The sequence below is a fragment of the Melozone crissalis genome, unplaced genomic scaffold (assembly GCF_028551555.1).
Source record: "Melozone crissalis strain CALT ecotype California unplaced genomic scaffold, PUWL_Pcris_2 ptg000018l_1, whole genome shotgun sequence".
NCBI lineage: Eukaryota > Metazoa > Chordata > Aves > Passeriformes > Passerellidae > Melozone > Melozone crissalis.
This window is the reverse complement of record NW_026535796.1, coordinates 36718936-36732172: the sequence shown is the minus strand read 5'-3', so window position 1 is coordinate 36732172 and position 13237 is coordinate 36718936. Positions and strand designations below refer to the sequence as shown.

The window sequence follows — 13237 nt, the reverse complement described above, 5'->3', positions numbered from 1 at the left end:
CTTAGACTGTTCTGAAGGATGTTAGAAGCTTTCTGAACTTGCACAGCCTCTTGCAAGCTAATTGTATGGTATGCTTTTCAGATAGGTTTTGTCTTCAAATACAAATATCTGTGAAGTTTTGGGAAAGCCAGTCAAACCATGCACATACCAAACTGTGCTCTTATTGCTACATCAAGTGTTCCTTTTTTTAAGTCAAAAAGCATGTTTTAATTTCATTTTATTGTAGCAGCTTGCTGTAAGAATGTAGTTTGCTTAATTTTATTATTATACTTGAATTTTTAATCATGGTTTTAATTATATAACTGAACAGACCATTTCATTAGGTTCAAAAGAAACCATTCCTTTCAGAGGGCAAGGGATTCCCATGTTCATAAGTGATTTTTCCCCCTTAGAAATAGCGCTTTTTTTTCCCAATTTAAATAGTTCAGTATTATGGAAACAATTAATGGTTTCAAGAGGGCTTATGTTAAAATTTGCACAGAAAATGGAGCACCTTTTTTATGATGGAAAAAAAATGGGGAAGATAACTTCAGAATTATAACCATGATGGCTGATGGAAACTGGTAGAGCAACTGGGCAAAATTGAGTCTTGTGCCTTTTCAGTTTGCAGAATACTTGTTTTGCCAGTATGACAATGATTCCTGAGAGAGTAAATTTCCTGCAGTGCTTCAATCAGAAAAGCAACTTTTTTGCGCTAATTCTGTTAGGTTTTAGTGTGTGCAATCATTTAAAACCATCTAAGTGGAAAACAAAATGAAATGTTTTCTTTTAAGGAGATAATAGAGAATTTAGTCACATAAGGAACTTTATTGGACTATTTAAATAAAATATGTTTTTATTCCCCCTCAGTTGCTGGTTAGCAACAAGATTTCTTTGAGATTTCATACTCCTTGTTCCTGCATTGTACTCACAACTTGCTTTTCAACATCATTCAGTTTCCTCAACACTATTTAAGGTGACAGTTGTGGTCCGAGTTTATTTCCAGGATTGATATGTGATTCTGAAGCACATTTTCTAGAAGAGAGCAAAAAACATGTTGTGTCATGTAACTGATTTTTTTAAAATAAATATTTTCTTATCTTTTTGCTGCACAATTAGGAGTGTTAAAGTAAACTTCATTGAGTCTGTGAAAATAATTTCACCTCTTGACAGTTAGTAGTAATTATGTTACCAGATAACACTACCAGAGTAAAATTTCTTAATTTCAGTGAAGGAGTTAAGAGACCTTGTTAACTGAAGTTTATATTGATTTAATCTCTTCAATTTGTAAAAGCTCCTTTCAAAACAATAAATCCCCCCAGAATTTCCCCCAAAGTAAAAGCTTCCTGATAGAATGCAATAAGATGTCCAGGAAATGAACAGTGGTTTTAGGGCATCGCACACTGGATTGATACTGGGCTGCCTTACACAGCACCATGGGATGTACTGTGTGCCATCCCACACCACCCATGCACCCCTATCTGATACTATAGAGTTCTTCTGAGACTTGGAGATGAGTGACTATACAAGATGAAGAAACTTGCATATTGTTCTGTATTGGTGTCTGGCATTTAAAGTCTCGTTTTCCCATTGCTGTGATTGGTTGGGAAATGTGTAAAAACCAGTACATTGATTTCCATGTTGTCTACTTTTTTCAGGCAGTTCACGCAGTGTGTTTTTTAATTATTATTTGGTGGATTAGATGTTGTGGAACAAAAGGAGCTTTTTGAAACAGGAAAAACTACCTTGGGTTAGCTATATGTACAGTCATCCAATGAGACATGTTCCAGAGTGCATAGGGTACCAATAGATTATGGAGTGGGGGACTATCCTTTTTTGCTGTTCTGAGCTACTATTGTCAACTGCTGTTGTACATATACTGTTATGTGTAAGGGGGTAAATATATTTATTATGTTTGTAAAATTCATTCTGTACAATTGCAGATCAAGGTTGCTCCTCTGTGATATACAGGATATTATGTTTCAAAGGCCATGCTTGGAATACGATTAGAGAACTTAGTATTTTGATGTACTAAGACCTATTTTAAGTTTAATATTTTGCCTTTGCAAAAACTTTAATTAAAGATGTTATTTAAAAATGTTTGCCACTTCATTTACTATCTTGCATGTGCATTTGTTTCATATATGAGGCTTATTACTAACCCATAATAACGTTGAAGATTCTGCATTGGTTTTTATCACATAGAGATAATTTCACTTGTTCGGTTTGCCGTGCAGATTTTCTGTTTCATACCATCACAATGTTATAAAAAAATTCACAGCTTAATCATGGGGCCAGACTTGCATATTTTTTTAAGGGTTTCGCCCTGTGGTAACCTAAGGTTTAGGTGTTGAGATAAGATTGGTTAAACAACTTGGTATTAAGGCCAGTGGTATCCTGAGGTGCCTTGGAACAATGGCCTGTGGGTTGAGGGAGGTGATCCTCCCCCTCTGCTCAGCCCTGGTGAGGCCACGCTGGAGTGCCATGTCCAGTTGTGGGCTCCCCAGTACAAGAAGGACAAAGAGCTACTGGAGAAGGTCCAGCAAAGGGCCACAAAGATGGCCAAGGGCTTGGTCTGTCTCTTAGGCGAGACTGAGAGCTGGGCACATTTAGTCTGGAGAAGACTCAGAGGAGATGTCATTCCTGCATATTGTAAATACCATATAAATGGGTGTCAAGATGGTGCCAGACTCTTTTCTGTGATGCCCAGCGACAGGAAAAGGAGCAATGGGCCAAATCAAGAAATTCCACCTCAATGTGAGGAAGAACTTCTTTACAATGGGGGTGGCAGAGCACTGGCACAGGCTGCCCAGGGACGTTGTGGAGTCTCCCTGTCTGGAGACATTGAAAACCCACCTGGATTAGTTCCTGTGTCACCTGCTCCAGGTGACACTGCCTGCCAGGGGGGTTGGACTGGATGCTTTCCAGAGGTACCTTCCAACCCTGTTGATTCTATGATTCTGTGTGACATCTTGATGTTCGTTCTGTATGTGGAAATGCGAGAAGTAAAATGCAGAGTTCTTGGATGATAAGTGGCCAATGAATAAGGTTTTGTTTTCATCAGTTAATCTAATCTGACAGAATTGCTTTCAAGCAAGTGACATCCTTTAAGTTCCTATCTAAAAGCAGTGTCTTGAGACATGACTTGTGATTTATTTTTAAATCTATATTTTGAACGTGAAACTCTAAAATAATTAGGAAGAAAATAAATGTAGGTTATATTGCCTGTATGGGGGGTGTATTTTGGAATGTGATGATTTTGAAGTAATTTTTTATCTACAGTGCTGTCAAGATATAGCAAACCAAGCGTCATGAGGAGTGGTGGTGTTTTGTTTTTTCCCTAGTATTCAAGGATGAACCCCCCTCCTCTGCCCCCCCCAATACTCCTCTTTACTCTCCAGCCCTCAGCACTTAAGGAAATCTTAAAAAAATGCAATACTGCTTTTTCTATAAAATGTGCCTTACTTGAAATGGAGTTGGAGTTGATTCTGGATAAATAACTACTTATTATTTAAAAATCCAGTGTTTTTCCAAAAGAGATCATTGGTGTTGTAAGAAACAAACAGGTCAGAAAAATGGCCTGTTGTTTTGGACAAAAGATTTTCAAAAGTACTCTGATAAAAGAGGAGAAAAAGCAGAATGTTGACAAATTAGTAGCAAATTTAAGTTAAAAAACCAAAAAAGCTAGATTTCATTCCTGTGAGAAAATGAGAGTATTACAATTGAATGTTAATTGTGTTCTCTCAGCTGTGGCTGAGCAAAGTATTTCAGCAATTTTTTAATTTTTGCACAATCAAGTATATTTAAAAATGCATTATTTTTTTATCTGATTTTTATATGGCTTAGTTACTGTCATTGCAGAGGTAGAAGAGGATAAGAATCTTGGGATATTAGCATAGCTTTCAGTATATCCCCATTTATTGTCAACTCTACACTATTCTGTACAACTTGTCGTAAGCTGCATCAGCTTTTGAGTGTGTATTGTTTTATTAATGCAGACTCCTGTTTGTAAAATACTCTCTTAAAGACTTGCCCCTTGTTTTCAGAGCAGATTTCAGCACTGTACCACTAATGGGATTATGCCAAAATCTAATCCTTTCAGAGGTAAGGACATCTGTAACACTCTCAGATGAACTGCAGTTGAACCACGTTTGACCTTCAGTGTGGATATATAACATTTAGGAAATTTGGTTTAGGACAATGTTTTTCTTTAGAGTGAAGACTTTCCCAGTTATTTTTGTGCAAAGTGGCTATGTAATTACATTTTTTTACACAGTATAAAATGTGTATGTCCTTGTGTGACCTGAAAGAGGGTTATCTGAAATAGATAATATGGAGAGAGAATAAATGCAAATAGTGCTTTACGATACAAATGATTCTGAATTGCCCATTCACTTCCATAGGTCAAAACTGCACTCTGAAGATGGGTATTCATGAACTGCTATTTTAATATGTTTTTTAATGATAACTGTTTAAAAATATTTCCAGTTTTTGTTTTACTTTTTAATTCAGTTTGGTGAATAAAAATTTACTGAAATTGAAAGCATGGTGTTTAATTTGGGTAAGTATATTTCAGTAGCAAATTCAAAACAAGGACTATCATTATATTGCAAAAATAATAAAAAAATCTCATAACAGCAAAAAATATTATGTATGGATGTGATTCTGTCAAGGTAGAAATGTTTTTCCTTTGCTAGAGGAACCATGAAGGAGAACAGTGTTGTGGAAAAATCCCTCTAAATGTCTGGAACATAAGGCAGTTGGAATCCCAAGAGAGTCTGGATGTTGGTTTACGAGTACTGGAGCTGCTGGATTTAATGTCACGGTAAAGAACAGCCTTCCTTGCTTGTGATGGGGAAAACCATTTTGGCCACCAAAATAAGGAAGGCAGTCCTCTCTGCTAAGGCTGTTAGCTGCCTGATTTTTCCATTTCTCCTAGGAATCCTGCTGTGAGCCCCCTGCAGATAGAACTCCTCATGTGTCCTGCTGTACCACCACCTGAGTATTTCATACACACCTTTCCCCTCAGAGGAACAACTGACTGACTCTAGGTGGGATGTCTGGTTCCACCAGGTAATATATTCTGGGAAACAAATTGTTGTGGGAAGTACAGCATTTCTAAAAAGGATTTATTGAAGAATTCATTTGCTGGGAATACTGCTTGTAGGTTTGTTTTGACACAGATTGCCTTTTGTTTCAGAAAATTCAAATTGTTGTAGGATGGAAGCCCTTTCCTCCTGAGCTCACTTTGTTCATGCTTTTAATGAAGAAAAAGCCCTAATGCTGGGAATAATATTTCTGATGTCCTAGTTTTTGTGAGGTGAATTTGTCTGTCTGATTTTAATAAGTAGTTTCAGTCTTAAAACATTAAATCAGCATCTAGTGAAATTCCCTGTATGTTTAAAGAGTTGACAAAGGGCTTGGTAAGTGGGATGATGATACTGGTGTTAAAAATCCGGTAGCTAAAGGTGAAGTATATTCATATCACAGACATTTTTGCATGTATCATTCAAGTTGGTTTTGGGAGGGGGCAGAGAGAAAGTAATTTGATCTGGTAAATTTAAGAACCGCTCTACTGTTAATCTTTGTTCAGAGTATCTTTTAGCTTTCATTTTCTGTCCTAAATGTTTTCATGTCCTTAAGCTACTTTGTTATTTCTCTCAGAGGTTCCTGTGTTGCCAGGTAGCCTAAATCGCTTCAGATAGCAGGTAGGAAACATAAAGTAATTCTTAAAATTGAGTGTGGGGTTTTGCAATAGCAGAGGAAGGAGATGTAAAGAGAAACTGGAACGAGGAAACAGTACAGAGGAAAAGATAAAACAATGCAGCCAGCCCTTAAAAAAAAAATCAAGGAGACACTGCAAGCTTACTTTCATGTCAAAGGAGAAGTGTATGTATGAATTGAAAAACACCTTTTTTTTCCCTTCTGGACTTTTCATGGGGAAAGTGCACGTGCCAATGTGTCAGACACTTTCCTAACTGCTTCTTAATGAAAATACTGTTCTTGCTGCTGTATACTGACCATTGCAGGGTTTAGTCACAAATCTGTAGCTGGCTAAAAATGAATTAATTTGCTGTTTCCACAGCTCCCTCTAGGCAGCAGCAGTAATCCACATATAACTTAGGGAATTCTTACTACAGTCAGACTGAAACCAGCACAAACACAGCTTTAGTGCTGCTTGGTATTTCACTGCTATCCTGCATGTGTCAGCAGCAGGCTGTGGGGCAGACAGACATTCAGGTAACACCTCAGAGCCTGCAGTGAGAAGGTTTTTGTTAAAACTCCTGTTACTGCACCAGTTAATTTGTTGCAGCTTTGCCTTCATAAAACACATGAGTACTGCAGTTTTTCTTCACTTTTCAAAGAAAAGCCACTGTCATTTCAGCTGAAGTTGTAAGACAACCAGCATGGCCTGGCAGTCCAGTCAGTTATCAGTCTCAATGTTTGAAACAGAAGCTCTTCCACACAGACAGCAAAGTAGGTCTTATAAAAACTATCACAGTATATATGTGAGTAACAATCCAATAGTTTCAGTCACTTTCTAATGACTGTTTAGTGAGCTCTTAGATACAGGTTGTTAATGAAGTTGATGTTGACAACATATTTCTTTCCTTAAGAGAGAAGAAAAACAAAAGGATACTCCTCATCACAGCTGCATATTGAATAACTGAGAACCAAAATTACTGGGTTCTTTCTCCTTGAACTCATTATCAAAGCTTCACGAGCTTCAGTGGAATTCAGCAGAACTCCACAGGTGTGTAGCAGTAAGGATATGACTTGAGATGGCCACAAGTGCAAGCCCTGGCGTTGCATATAACTGGGACAGCACAGAGAAGTCCTCTCAAAAAGGTGGGGTAAGATTCAAGTTGATTATATTAATCCCATGGAGGTTAAACCCTTCAAAGGAGTAAGTTCAGGTTGGCCCAAATGAGATCCAAGTCCAGTGCTGCAGTTCATGAGACTTTTCCATGTTTTGGAACAGTTACCAAATTTATTCAGGGTGGAAAGAGGCCAGGCAGTTACAAAACTCCACAGGATTAGTATCATGTCTGAGAACCTAGAAGTCTGGGATAATGAGGTAATTCAAACCAATGTGTGTATATGAGAGCACAGGGGGGGGCAGGTATGGAATGGGAATAGGAAGTTAAGAGCTGCTGGGTTCTGATTAAATACTCTGTGTATTGACCTCATAGACCATTTGTTTACTTTCACATGATGATTTCCAGTCAGATGGAAGAGACTAAACAGATGAAAAGTATTCCAGCTTTATGGAGATGTGTTGAATTCCAGGTTGATGATGTTGTCAGAATCTCCCAGTGTGCGTCACTAAGACCTCTTAACCATTTTCTGTTCCAGGGCATGATGAGGGCCCTTCAGCATCTCCTGCCTTAGTCCACAAAGCCTACATGTAAGTGCAGTATAATGTCATGTTTTCAGAATCCCTACAAAGGAGGAGGAGGGTGCCTAAGGGAAAGGCATAATACCCAACTAATTTTGTGCCTCACTGTCCAATTTTAACAGCAACCCAGAAACCATTTGATTACCAAGTGGTTTTAGAGTGCAGATGCCTGGCATCTGTTAGAAAAACGATACAGATTATGCTGCTATTACTCATCAGCCTTCCCAAACAGCCTGGGAGGGAGAGTTTGGTTCATATTAACACATAAGCATAGGACTTCTATTCAAACCAAGCTTCTCTTTTTAAGGAGATTTTTTAGTACAGATTTTTTTGTAAGGTGAGCATGAATACTTTATTCATCCCACAAGAAAGGAAGCAACAGGGCATTTATGTTAATAGACCAAAATGCTATGCTAGTGATGTGAAATTTATCTTTGGTTGCTTGTGCTGTTTTCAGAATCCAAACATCAACAGCAAGGCAGGGTGTGCTTTATTTTGACTATAGCTGACCTGTTGCAGATGATGTCATCTAGAACCAATACCTACTCTATAAAAAATTCACATCTCTCTCTGTTGGAGAGAGAGGAGACTACAAAAGGTCACCTAAAGCCATTGAATCGCTCAGAGAAAGTTCCAGGTGTTCATAACTAAGGCCCCATCTCAACTTCACAGCTTTTGTTTCTTTCCGATTATCTTGGATGTAATGAATGATGGTTGTGGAGCCCCTGGAGCAGTACTACTGCTGTTCTTTTCCATCCCTACTGCACTGTCTGACATGGCCATTTAGAACATCCCTCTCACAGCTAGTGATGGAGCTAAAACACCCCAAACCTGCATCAGACAGTGTGTCATGGGATAGGTCAGCCAAGGAGAACAATGAAGTTAAAAGCAAAATAAATGGTATTAACTTCTTTTGTAGGAAAAAAATTTAAAACTTCCGAAAAAATACTTGTTGAGCCTCTTCCAATTTCAAACAAAACATTTTATTCCCATGCTTTGCATTATTTCTGAAGTATTCTAGAGAACATACATACTAAATGCCAGAAATAATACAACTTGCTGAGACAGATTTAAAATAGCAAGTACTACATAAAGGTGTGTACAAACCCAAAAATGGCTCAAGGAATTGATCAGAGCAGGAATGGAAGAGAATACCTATAGGATACAAACATTTACAAGAAAAAGTCTGGCAAATAAATTAATTTCAATTGTATTTGCCTGGACCTTTCCAAGAGCTTCTAAAATGTTTTTTACCAAGTTAAACACAAGAAGGACTATGCAACACAAACTGGAAATATCAAACTTCATTGATAAAGGCAGTATCTCAGAATTCTTTTAACAGGCATAATGTATATGCAATAATGAGAGACAGAAAAGTTCAATAATGTGTAAATACATCTGTCATCCATTAGTCACAGCAAACAGCTGCATTAGTTTACAAACAACCTATACCAGTCCAACATACCACATCTTTCTGAAGTCCTACTAGTTTCTGTGAAAGAAATATTCATGTTACTTTTAAAAGCACTTTTAACATAATTTTTGATTTAGTCTTTCCTTTTTTTCTGAAAAAGAATGTGATTTAAGCTTGGGTTTTCTTTTCCACTGGTACACTATTGTCTGTGAAGTCTGTAGGATAAATGTCCATTAGAACTTGATTGTCTTTGCTGCTGCTGAGGTACTAAATAAAGGCACTCACTCACTGTTTCTCCTTTTAAGGGTTATTCCAGTATCAGGAGGGTGGCAGAACCTGGCAGGGGGGCTGTTGCATCTGGAAACTCCCATGTTTATATGGGATTCTGGGACATGGCCTGAGCATTACAAATGCAGCTGTTTCAAGAGTAAGGAATTTTGCTGATCTGCACACTTAACAAGCTTTAGAAGTCTTTCTGCTCTAACACTGGGCAACTCCAGATTACAGAAGAGCAGGTAATAAATTATTATTTGTATGGATTTCAGCAGTTTTGCTTTCAGAGTTTGCTGAGAATCAACATAAAATGGAAATATGCCTCTCCCCCAAATAAACAGCTAAATTAGTCTATAATACAATACTGTAGATTTTTTAATGGCATTAACAGTGAATGATTATTTATTTTCTGTAAGACCGTCTCATGGAATTGATTAATCTGGGCCCTTGCTTCTGCTCATTGAAGCAGCCTTCATTTATAATCAGAAATACAGAATCAAATTGAGTTTTAAATACTTGGAAATACAGAATCAAATAGAGTATGTACATGGCATTTGCAATCACTCAGTTTCCAGCTGCAGTAGCCAGCAGTTCAGACTGCTTTACCATTATGTTTTTTGGATACTAGTAGCCCATATTATATAATCCCTGACTATTGTCTGATCAATTTAATTTAGTTCCTCAAAGACTATAATTCCATGAAAACCAGCATTACAAAATTAATTTAAAAATACCTACCTGCAGGCAAATATTCACACAGTATTTTTCATTCTTATGCCAAGGCTTTGAAATAGCTGAGTGAAATGTTCCATGGTAACCTTGGCAGCAGTTCTGCAGAGCCAGTCTGTGGAGCTGGCTGGGACCAGGTGTGATCCTGCCAGCAAAGCCAGGCACTCAGGCCACTCAGGTGTTAACAATGCAGCTGGAGCAGAGCAGCTCCTGCCCTGAGTCCTGGTGTCTGCAGGAGGTGGAGGGCCTGGCCTCTGTTTATTTGTTTGTGGTGTAAGAATGAGCCAAGCACCGCCAAGCTTACCCTTGGTCTGGCCCCATCTAGCAGCAGGTAGGGCAGAAGGATGCTTTAATGCTGTAGACTGGGGGTTGTTCCTTGGGTCTGAGCATGGATTTCCTTAACACACTGTGGAGAGCTACAGCAGGCTGTGGTCAGCCAGAGGATAACTGTGGGATTCTCATAGTTTATGAAGATTAGGTAACAGATCTCACTACAAGATAGATGTTCTTAAAACATGCTGAGGAGCTAGAAGTCAGCCTTCAATGCAGTAAACTGTATGGCAAGAAGGAACCTAAAGGTGTGATCCACTCCCTTGGTCTAAGTTGAGGTTTGAGGTGGCTCAACATAGAAAAGGCTCAAAGGAAAGTTCTACCCTGTGAGAGAGAGGTACGTAGGGACAGCAGAAGAGGTAAGAAAGCAGGAATTGCAGGGTGTTCAGGGCTATAAACATGCTCAGATAAAACAGCACTGAAATATGGTAACAACTGGATCAGTCATGCAAAAAAACCTAAACAACCATCATTGACTTGACTGGGTAGCCTGGTCTTCAAAACAAATTCAAATAAACCAGCCCCTAAATAGATTTATCCAAAAGTGAGAGAGTGATAGTAATGGACACAAATGCCCTAATTTTTCTTACCTGTCACCTTATCAGCAGCTGCAAAATCAGGGATAATTTGCCATTTACCACTATAAAGGCAGTATGAAGAAGAAGTTTGTTTTCCCACCACACCAAACTATACCAAGAAGAGCAAACAAAAGACTAGATTTGTTTCAGGTCAGGATGACAGAATGAGAAGAAACCTCTTCCATTTTAGGCCTGGTGGAAGTTTTAGAAATTTGCTGTTAGAAAAAGCCCCAACCTTTTGACATGTAGGTGTTTAAGAGCTTCAACCTTTAATTTTTTTAAAAATATGATTTTAATTATCCAACTTCATCCAATTTTTTTCAGTCATATAAGTTATGTAAGTTACCCCCAAGTCTTACTGTTGGGCTTCTTTCTTTTTTTTTTAAGATGGGGGTATATTTTATATTTGCTCAGTATATATATATATATATATATAAAATTTTCCTATTTGGGTAGAGCATTCACATCTACTTCTAGAGTTATCATCAGAACCATGTGCTTTGCCCTGTACTGATAAGAGTTTCAAATAAGTGGTTTGTCTGAAAGAAGACCGCTCCAGAGGTACTGTCAGCTATAGCAAAGCATAACCTAGGGGAAAAGAATATGGACAATATTATCTTTTCACTTGATTCACATATGCACAATCACCTGTTGCCCAGGTTTTGGCTGTGATACTTTGAGATGTTAGAGCTCAGTTTGCTTGCATACTTCTATGAGAGTTTGGTTCTGCATTGTCACAGCAGGAAGGTAATCATTGACTGGGTCTTGAATGCTTGTAAGAGCCTGACCTATCCCTCGGCTGATTCTCTGCCCATAAGACCCGCTGCTGTTTTTGGCTGAGACTGTCTGACCTCTGTAGACTTGAGCCTGATGCTCACATATGCCAAACTTGCTTAACAGGATGAACACATCTCTGCGGAAAGCTTTGGTGAAAATAGCGTAAAGGAAGGGGTTGGCACAAGAATTGAGCGGGTAGAAAAGTACCAGCAAAATCTTGGAATTGGAGACAGTTATCAGTGGTTTGTTCATAATGGCAGATAAAGCATGGAAAGAGATGGGAGCCATGCACAGAAAGTCTGTGAAAATCAACACAGCCATCCTCTTGGCAATTTTGGTGTCTTTGTCCCCCGACTTGTACTGGGGGTTTCGCACAGTTAGGTAGATTTTTATGTAGCAGGCGCAAATGATGACGAAAGCAATAATGTTACATATTAAAACGAATACAATGTAGGCTTCAGCCACTGGCATTTCTGTGTCCATGGGCAAGCAGATGCTGACTTTGCTGTAGCTGCTGACTCCGAGCAGTGGCAGGAGGGCGAGCAGGATGCAGGAGAGCCACCCTGCCAGCATGACGAGCACGGCATGCCGCAGGCGGATCTTGCGGTCGGGCCGCATGGCGAAGGTGATGGCGTACCAGCGCTCCAGGGTGATCGCGGTCAGGGTGTACACAGAGAGCTCGCTGGCAAAGACCGTGAAGAACCCGGCTGTGTTGCAGCCAGGCCCCGTCTGCCACTCTATGGCATGGTTGTAGTACTCTGACCTGGTGTAGAGATCCACTGAAGCGATCAGGAGGAGGTATAGCCCCATGCAAAAGTCAGCAAAGGCCAAGTTACACATCAAAAAGCGAGGTACAGTCAGTTTGTAATGACTGGTGAGAAGGATGAAAAGGACAAAAATGTTGCCTAGGATGGCAAGCAGGTTCACGAACCACACCACAACCCTCAGAAATTGATATCCCATTATATCCTCACAGGGATTAAACTCATCAGGCTCTGGCGTGCATATTACGTCTTCATTGCCTCCACAGACAGGATAGTCATAATGGCTGTCAAAGGTCTGCACATCTTCCATTTGAGGGTTCTTGAGCTCTTTGCCAAAGCCAAGATTTCCGTCTCCACGCTCCTCCAAAAAAATGTAATAATGGGGATTTTCATGAAAACTTGTGAACTTGGTGTTTGTGTCATACACAGCATTGGTGTGGTCTGTGTATTCTTCTGCATAATCTTTGTAAAATGGGTCTCTGAGAGTCTTGACTGATCTCTTCTGAAAGCTGTGGCTGCTCTGGTTACACATCAGGTACTCCAGGATCCTGAAAGAGTAGAGGGGAAAATCACTGCTGGCATTTACAGTCTGATTGGTGCACAGATTGTGAACAGAGGGAATGCTTCAAGAGCAAATCATCCTGGATGAAAATGTAGCTATGAAAATGTGATTGGATATATTTTTGTTAACAGACCATGAAATGTACAATAGCTTTCCTGGGCTATTTTTATTTAACTGTATTTTTAATTTTATCCCCAGCAGTAATTTTACTTGTTTGACATCCATAATCCATCTTCTTTTTTGAGATCTACAGTCTTAGTAGATAAGAAGACATTTATTTACTCTTTATAACTTCTTGTATAATACATACAGTATTACTTTCTTTTTCACTGTTGCTTCTCCCAGAACTTCCATCAGTCTAATTTCTGTTCAGTAGCTTCTTTACAGCTAACTAGCAGTGCAGGAATTTGGAATTCTGCACCTCATGGTGGG

At 39.0% G+C, this 13237-nt stretch overlaps 1 protein-coding gene across 1 annotated transcript in view; it reads right to left on the bottom strand.

Moving 5' to 3' along the window:
* Positions 1-11217: 11217 nt before the first annotated feature.
* Positions 11218-13237, bottom strand: part of TSHR (thyroid stimulating hormone receptor) — a 41509-nt gene continuing 39489 nt past the window's right edge. The window contains exon 10 of the mRNA XM_054275923.1: positions 11218-12791. Within this exon, the coding sequence (XP_054131898.1) occupies positions 11387-12791 (1405 nt within the window). The 3' untranslated portion in view covers positions 11218-11386. The remainder of the gene's footprint in view (positions 12792-13237) is intronic.